We start from the raw sequence: 9,546 nt of genomic DNA, 5'->3' as shown, positions 1-9,546 counted from the left end.
CCACTTTAAATGGAAGAGAATGGAGGTAGGAGGAGGATTCTGTCTAGGAATGAGGTAGGATGTGAGACGATGTAGCCCCCACTTTATTATGAGAAAAAAAATTGAGGTTGGAGGAAGGTGGTGCAAGTTTAGCATCGGTTTTTTTGGATGCAAAATTTGCACGGTCAGTGAGCGCAAAAGAGACAAAAAGTACAAATTTTGTATCAGGTAAAAATGTAAACCATAATAACAAACAAACAAAGTAAAACTAATTCACATCCTGTCAAGATTTGCACTGCACCCAAACACAACTTGCTAGAAAAATTTACAGGGAAGTAATGTGGATCATTAAAATTCTATCTGCTACCAGCAATATCTGACTTTTCACATCCTTCTATACCATCTTCCCTTAAGATACCCAAGAGATAAAGCAACCATTCAAGTCTGTAAGGGTGGTTGACTCACTGATTTATTGCAGGAAGCAATCCATTCGTGAAATCAAATATAAAATTGCAGGGTAAAATGCATGGGAGACCAGAACAACATTTATTTCTGAATCACTTGCATATACATAATCTACATAACGTTCCCCTCTATCTCCACTACAAAACAGAAGATTGCATCCAATCAATTTCCCCTTACAGAACTTGAAACCCAAAATTGGGTCTATGATTAAGGTCAAAAACAAACTTGACCAGCGGATACCACTGCTGCTGACCAACATCAGAGAATAATATATTTACAACACCTGAAATCAGTCTTTCACATGCTTAACACAGTTGACACAGTTATAAAGCATAGATCTTTTCATGGTCAGAATTATAAGCATCAGGATCTGAATAAGCAGAGTACAGAGACCACGAGAAAGACTTACTGCCACTAGCCCTCCTAATCCGTCTCTGGGAGTCATCACTAAATATTCTGAAATATTGTCGGAAAACAAAGTAGCACATGCTAACAAGAGTGCCCACAAGAATTGGTATACCCAATAATGTTATGGTAATAGCCATCCATGAGCTTTTACTCCCCACAACTATAAATGCCAATGACAAAAATGATCCGCAAGTGCTAAGACAGGCCGCCCACATTAGCTTGTTCACTACTGAAACAACCTGCTTTTGAGCCCTGGTATCCCAGGCAACCAGAGTGATCTGAACCACAACAACTGCTAGAGATATGAATAAAGATGTGGCATTCAAGAGGCAAAATACACGAAATCCAACATGATCAGCTATATGAGCTTTCCCAGCATCTTCTCCATCTTGAAAATATTGACCGGGCAAATTGAATATACCCATGAAAGCAATAGATGCAAAAAGAACTGAAACAACAGTCACAGAATTGGTGGTATTTTGAACTGCTTCTCTGTGTAGTTTCTGCAACTCTTTGGCAATTCCAGACATTCTTTTGTTGGTCTTTGCATTCTGTATAAATTGTGACTGCACCTCGTGCTTTATATCACTTACAGTTCTTTTCAGCTCCATGGTTTCATCCACTTGGCCTACATTCCTAGCATATTTTGCACCAGCATCTACTAAGGCTTCCTTAATTTCCAATGAAGGTTCTCCATACTGGAGCTTTTCTGCCAAATCCATTGCAGTTTCTTTCTGATTATTTATAGCATTGACCTCTATGGAGGTATAGCTTAATAGAAGGATTACTATCTGAAAAGAACAGAGAGCATATATGAGAAAGACATTAAAATGAGTTGTACAAAGCATTCAAATTCTACTTTATTATGTCAACTGCTTCCATTATCATTTACAAGAAATAGCATTTTCAACTGCTGAAAATATTTAACAGGGAAATATCATACACCAAAGTAATGCATTCCTTTCAATCAATTGAGAAAGAAAGTAGAGACTAAGGGAAGAGCCTAAACAGGACCACTGGACCAATGGCCCACAAAAACTCGTTAATATGAACCATAAATTAAAAATTCTTGGATCTTGTAACCATGATATTGGACACCTGAAGGTGCCAACACAACATTGACAACAAAAGTATATCATGAATTACTGAGAGTATTTTTACATCATGAACACTTATAAAATATATAGATAGTTTATTTTAATAAAGCATATTATAAGAAACTTTGTAAATATTGAAAATTCTATTGATACAAGCAGAGGAAATTTCACTTGGCCATAAAAAAAAAAAAAAGTAGAGCTAAAAGCAAGATATCATCATGTTGAATATGATACTTTTGTCCAATATGAAAATCTTGGATGATGAGACATTGAGATTACTTTTTGGTATTACATATTACACATTACAGGGGGTTAAGGGGTGGGGACAGAGCAGGATGCACGTGAGGTCCACTGACCTTACAACGGAGGGCCTGCAGTTATGTGGTTTGGTCCCGTGCCTCCATACTTGGAAGGACAACTAGTGACAATCTCAGCTACTGGGCCATCGTCAATCATGACCATTGACATTTAAGATTACCTATATCTATATCTATATCCATACCCATGTATGGCAATCTGGGGCTTGTGAAAACAAAAATTCCAAAATCCCAAGTGTGTAGTCTGAATTTACAGAAAACATAAGAGGGATACCTGGGGACGACATTTCCTTGTAGCTATATGCACAGCTGTGTTTCCCTTCTTGTCACGTGCATTTAGTATTGAAGGATCAGTAAGCAATATCTCCTCCACTACAGAAGGATCCTGACCTTTTACAGCCATATGAAGTGCAGTCTGGCCCTTCTTATCTTTGATAGAAACAATTCCTGGGTCTTTATCTATAAGTGCTCTTACTATTTGCAAATAACCATATCGTGCAGCAGTGTGAAGTGCAGTTTTCCCATTTTTTCTCACAATCCTTATTGAGCTCACATCTGCATCTAATATAGCATTCACTACATCCAAATGTTGCTGAACAGCAGCTGAATAAAGAGGACTAGTGTTTGAGGGATCACATGATTTTGTACAAAGCTCAGGCCACATGCTCAAAAGCTCTTTGACAATCCCTGTGATAAAAAAATAGTAAACAAATATTTCATAAAATAATAATTAAAATTAATAGAATGTTTGAAATTTGGTAAAATGCCAAAGTTATAGGAAACTGGTCCGAACTTATAAATGTTGGAAATTAAAAACTTCCTAGATTTTAAACAAAACCATAATATTCCCAAATCCCCTTCAAACTCTAAGACCATACTTGCAAGAATTACCATGACTTCACAGTGCCAACCAATGATTTGAATTCCAAAAATGATAGAACAAACTGTTTTTGGTGAACCGTTATATATATATTTTAAATTAATTATGTGGATGTGATTGTGTGATATCTTTGAATTTAATTGTAGAAATTAAAGGTTTAAAGATGAAAGTTTAATCAGTAAGTAATGGACCTGTTTAATGTCAACCAAAACACCAACTTAATTCTATATGGCAATGAAGACATTAAGACATGCCCAAGGGTTCAAATTTGAAGGAAGGAGAAAAGCCTAAAGGATCTAGGCACATAGAAACATCAATTAGTTCCATTCATCATGTTGGAAGAAGCCAGTTCACATGTGAAGACATTAAGACATGCCCAAGGGTTCAAATTTGAAGGAAGGTGAAGATAGATGGGATGATAGAGGAGAGAATGAGATAGGTATAAATGGTAACAAACATCAACTTGTCAAGAGCCTAGATCTAGGTTTTGGTCATGGAATCATATGTGAACTGGCTTCTTCCAACATGATGAATGGAACTAATTGATGTTTCTATGTGCCTAGATCCTTTAGGCTTTTCTCTTTTCTCTTTTACTTGTTTATTTTATTGCATTAGAGTTCATACCATAATGGAATGCACTATTAAGATTGTGGATTCAACATGCCACATTTGATGCGTAAGTTGTTTCATACGATGAAGGGATGTTGCTACAGAAGCATCCAGGAAAACATTGAACAATGTTTACAGGAAAGCTTCTATAGGAGTAACTAGGGTAATGTTTAGCAATCAGTATAATTGTTAGAGGTTCTTGACACTGCATCACAAGTGAAGCAGTTAACTACTGAAATCCCAGCTTAAGTATTTGCACTTAGTATTGTTCACTCTCCTATGAGGCTATGACTATTGCAACATTATCAAATCTTTAAATCCCTGATTTGATCAAATAGATCCCATTATTTATCCTAATTTATCAGGAATGCGCATGTTCATGAAACATGGCAGGACCACTGAAATGTATTTTAAAGTTCCTGTTCAATTTTATTTTCATAAGTTAAAAGAATAGTAATGGAAGAAGGATCTATTAAAAAAAACTAAATTAATTTCATGCTTTTGGGGACTCACATTATAAATGTAGTCTTCCTATTTCCAGAATTCTCCTTGAAGTTATAGCAGTGGACATAAGGTCCATGTGATTTACAACTTGGTCCTAGGAATTTCTATCCATTCTCATTGTAGGGTGAAAGGAACAATCAAAGTGAAAATCATGAGATTGAAGCCTGCCCGAACTATTAACAGGCTAATATAATAGCAGTGAATATCAGATCACTCTTATCTATAAAAAAGAAGCAGATCACGCTTGCTGCACAGCATATATGGCTCCTACATCATAACAATTGAAATTTTATACTGGACACATCACTGAGATTATTAATGATTTATGCACAGAATCTCAGAAAAGGAAATGAAAAAAAAAAAGAGAGAATGAATATTCTGTTATTTGATGGTAGAAGAGTATTTATAATTACACCACCGACTTCAGGCAACTTGTGCCAGGATACTTAACAAACTACATAACAGCCTGACAGATCAAAGAACACGTGGGCAAATTCTTCTCTAAGATTATGAACTTCAACCTCATTTTTTGTAGGAGATACATCCAAGTTATGGTATAGAATCATTCATATTTATCCAGAGTAGAATTGCATCAGCTCTACTTCTTATTTGACAGTAGAAGCACTTAGTTTGCAAAGCTGAAACAATCGCATAGAAAAAGTATGATCAACATATATGTTAGAAAAAAAGAAGTATTCCACTGTAATTAATATTTATCTAAAATCACAACATCGTAATTCAGAAAAAAATATCAATAGCAAGATATGCACAAATCTAATCTCACAGCGAAAAATCAGATAATAGTTTCCCCATCATTCAACTTAAAATCTCACATCAAAGACTGATAGTTCTATTAACAATCTTTTCCACATCAAAAGAATTCCACAAACAGTTCAAAGAAATCACACATCATCAATCATAACAAATTAACAATGAACCAAATTTTCAGGAAAATAAGGTACCCAAGTGTCCGCGCTTAGCAGCAACATGAAAAGCATCTATTTTCACAAACAGTTCAAAGAAATCACACATCATCAATCATAACAAATTAACAATGAACCAAATTTTCAGGAAAATAAGGTACCCAAGTGTCCGCGCTTAGCAGCAACATGAAAAGCATCTATTTTCATCTTGGACCTTATCATCACTGTCTGGAGATTACAAAACTTGATCAAGTAATTAAAGATCTCCTCAAAATTATTGTCAGCAGCGATATACAGAGCTGTTTCTCCAGCGTCGTTCTGCAGCGCCATTAAAGAAGAAACAGAAGCTTGATCCTCTCCTTCATCTCCGCTCGACTCTTTGACAACCAGCTTCAACGACTCGAGATTGCCGGACCGGACGGCAGAGAAGAAGGACTGATGAGAGATGAGCCGAAGCGATGTCGTGTCCATTAGAGAAAAATTTTATGATTAATTTTAGGGTTAGGGTTCTACTTTGTCCTTCTTCTTCTTCTTCTTCTTCTTCTTCTACTCTGTGGAAGAGAAGCTGTCAGGAGATATAGCTCATTAGCTCTATTCATTAAAACTTTTCCTCTCGGGAACACTTGACAGTAACTCGTCCGTTTACAGTTTACTGACCTTAACTCGAAACAGTTAAGCACCGCCGTGAGCAGAGATCATTTTTTATTTTATCAAAATAATGAAGTTGAAAAAAGGAAATAACGGCAGTTATGACAGGTATTTCCGTTTTTTAACTGCTCTAACGTCAACCCCGTTAGTCAACGAACATCGCTCAACAGGAAAAGGCCGATTTGGACCGTCCATTTAAAAGGACCCCACCTTTGAGATGAGATGGCCATAAATCAGTAGGTCCAACTCAATTAGGTACGCGTAGATACCAACTAACCGCTGATGTATGATTATGCCATGTGAATGGTAAGATGTGAGTTACTGTAAACGCCGCCCTATGAAAATCAGGTGGATAAGGGATTTCTGTTAGAAATTAATCAATTAAAAATTTATATTTAATTTAAGTGAAAGTCTAACGTGAGCCACACCGACTTGGTTTATAAACGCACAATAATGGCAACAACGTCATGATCTAAGGGAGAGCCCACGTGCGCATGTTAGCAGATTCCATTTATGATTTTTCTATCTATCTTTTGACCATACCTGTACCAGATCCTTAGTCGTGAAGTTATCGAAGGAGAGGGAAGGAGGAAATCATCAAGCCTAAGAACCGTAAGAACCGTGGATCAGAATCAAAACCACTCGTTGACTCAACTCAACGTAGTTAACTCTTTAGTCTTTACTCCCTTTTAAGTCACTTTTGATCGGATCTGCTCCTCACAAATGGGCGCCTCACAGGTATATCCACGTGCATCGAGAACATCTTCGATAAATAATAACAAAAAAGTATGGAAGATGTTCCCAATGCATAATAGGATGTATGTGTAAAACATATATGAGGCACCACGTGTGAGGAGTAGATCGGGTCTCCTTAGTATAGCAGTATATGCCCCACAACGTCTCACAGTACATCTTCACCGTGTATTAGAAGCATCTCGATGATATAGTAAAAATGATATAGCAAAAATAATGATGTCATCATTGGAAGATGTTTCCAATACGTGATGGGGATGTGCTGTGGGACATTGTGGGGCGCAGATCTGAACTCCCAAATTGTTTCTTTTAAATTTTTTTATTTAAATTTTGTAATAATGATATCAACTTGGACTGGGTTATTTCGAACCCGACTCGAAATGTCAGTTTGGATCGGATTGAAACTCAGGGTTTGGATTGAAAATGAAAACTACGAGTCCGATTTAACTTTGGGGTTGAAATCCAACCCAAAACAAATTTAATTTATATTTTGTGTGTAACTGTCTACTTACACGGTGTGAGGCACGTTTTATGCATTTGTCTAAATGAAGTTGCGTTTGGAAAGAGTACAAATACAGAAATAATGAGTACAAATTCAAATGTCTAGTTTAGAAAAATTCAAAGTTGGTTTAATTTTGTATTGATTGATACTTTGGTATTCTTTTCAAATGATTTTTAATTGTAATAAGTATAAACTAGCGAAGGGGGCCCTGCGTTGTAGGGGCTCGCTCATAAACCATCAGGCTTGAGCTCGATTCAAATTAGAGACTTGAGCTCGAGCTCGAGCTCGACTTGAGTTAAAAGCTCGGAAGTTCGAGCTTGGCTACCTTTGATTGCAGGTCTCTCAAGCAATCGAGGTGACGAGCTAAGGTCTCCCTCAATTGCTGAGGTGCCAAATCGAGGTTTTCCTTAGCTATTGAAGTGTTGAGCTGAGGTTTCCCTAACAGGCGAGGTATCGAGCTAAGGTTTCCCTTAATTGACAAGGTGCCGAGTTGGGGTTTCCCTTAGTTGTTGAGGTGCTGAGCCGAGATCTCCCTTAGTGACCGAGGTGCCGAGCCGAGGTTTCCCTCAGTGGTCGATGTGTCGTCTAGCTCGAACTCGATTCGAATTAGAGACTTGAGCTTGAGTTTAGAAGTTTGAGATCGGCTTGGCTTGAACTTGACTAACTTTGATTGCAGGTCTCTTAGCAACCGAGATGCCAAGTTGAGGTCTCCTTCAATTGGAGAAAGAGTGACATTTTTGTAATTTGAAAGAAAAAAAAAGCAAAAGAGAGAGTGACATTCTTATAATTTTTATGAAAAAATGCAAAATATAATGTTAGATTCCATTTCCCTCATCCTTACGTACACATTCCAGCTTAATATATTTACATAGATATGAATGTGGAGACGAAGTCCACCATTTTTATATTTAACAACTTGAGTGCAAAGTTTTGTTCTCATTTAATTGCAAATATGTTTTAGAATTTGTTTTTCTTGTCATTTTCAATACGCAAATACACTCTTTACCCAACAATGCAAAACTGTACTAGCGCATATATGTTGAATCAGAACTTGCACTTTTCCCAAATGCAGCCTTAGGGTAAAGATTAATTTGATGTTAATTATCAAATTTTACTTTTATGACATGCATTGAAACCAAGGCAAGTATTTATAATATTATGTAAGCAAGTAGGTATGTAGATAACTATATGAAACTTTGTATCCTTAGATAACTTTACTCTTTTACACATAATAATGCTGAAATTAAATCAACTTCAACCCTTGAGTGTAGCAAATAAGAGCATTTTACAAAAAGTAGAGAAGTTGGACCAACCCAAATCCAATTCAACATAAAATTCTCCAGTTGTACTTTCAATAGCTCAGGTTGGAGTAGTGTTGATCTCAACCAAGGTTTTAAAATGTTAAATGCATAGTTCAGGGGTAATGGCCCGAAAAGGTGAGGCATAAGCCTAAAAAATTAAAGTTCGTAAATGATAGGATAAAAAACATGGTATAACAAGTTAGAATGATAGAGGATACAAATATTCATTAAATAAAAGTTCAAGTCTTTAAGCATTAAGTTAAATAGGAATGGCAATAGGACAAGTTTGGGGTGGGAATCATGTTCCCCATCTTTGACCTCAAGTTTAAAATAAATCCATGTCCCAACCCTAATCCCATCAGAGATAAAATTTATCCTCCATCCCCATTCCCCGACAAAAATGGGTTCTTGTGGCAACCCAAATCCCCCAAAAACATTTAATTAACGGTATCTTTTGAAAATAATTAATAATATATATAATTGGGATTAGGGTGGGGTGGGAACTTCACTCCTCATCCCCGACCCTATCCCCGGTCAGGGATCCCTTTAATCCCTGTCCCCATCTCCACCCCACCAAGGCAATCTCCATCTCTGACTCCATTTGGGTCAAGGAGGCTGGGTATTTAGTGGGGAGGGAGAAAATTATAATCCCTAATGTTAAATAAAATAATGACTAATCAATTAACAATTATGAACCTTTTACATTTCAAATTTCAAAATCCAAAGTTCCCAAATTATTCAAAAGACCAACCATAATGTTTTAGATTATAAAAAATTCTGCATCAAAATTGTTTACATCACAAATGGGATTATATGATCAATCATTCATGCAATTGATATTAGATTTGTGATCAGCCAACAATTTAGAAGAAAGGAAACAACTTAGTTAATTTGCTCTATGCAAAAAAAAAAAAAATCAATAAAAAGAAAATAAATCTATCGAGAAGATAAATGAAAAAATGACAAATTTGGGATGCTAAATCTAAAACAACAAGAAAAAAGTCCCACTTGATTTGATCAAGAGAAACTAAGAACTTGAGTGCTTGATTGGCCCTTTTTTGTGTTGAATTATCTTAAAACCCTAAGAGAACTTGATATGTGTCGTTGGTTTTTCATTTTTACTCTTTTATTTGGCCCATAATTATGAAAGTACCCCTTCT

General features: G+C 36.3%; 1 protein-coding gene across 2 annotated transcripts; it reads right to left on the bottom strand.

Moving 5' to 3' along the window:
- Positions 1-502: 502 nt before the first annotated feature.
- LOC148863940 (ankyrin repeat-containing protein At2g01680-like) lies at positions 503-5,822 on the bottom strand. Of its 2 annotated transcripts, none has more exons than XM_088981494.1 (3): positions 5,344-5,822; positions 2,541-2,953; positions 503-1,643 (listed from the first exon to the last, which is right to left on the bottom strand). In XM_088981494.1, the coding sequence occupies exons 1-3, from the start codon at positions 5,651-5,653 to the stop codon at positions 768-770; spliced, it is 1,599 nt and encodes a 532-aa protein (XP_088837620.1). In that variant the 5' UTR covers positions 5,654-5,822; the 3' UTR covers positions 503-767. The 2 variants fall into 2 exon arrangements, with proteins under 2 accessions (XP_088837620.1, XP_088837621.1); XM_088981495.1 differs by lacking the exon at positions 5,344-5,822 and adding an exon at positions 5,222-5,322.
- Between the last annotated feature and the right edge of the window lie 3,724 nt (positions 5,823-9,546).

Source organism: Nelumbo lutea, chromosome 3, assembly GCF_056320005.1.
Source record: "Nelumbo lutea isolate HS-2025 chromosome 3, American lotus-T2T, whole genome shotgun sequence".
Classification (NCBI taxonomy): domain Eukaryota; kingdom Viridiplantae; phylum Streptophyta; class Magnoliopsida; order Proteales; family Nelumbonaceae; genus Nelumbo; species Nelumbo lutea.
Note: the sequence above shows the minus strand (reverse complement) of the source record. Positions and strands in the feature narration are given on the sequence as shown.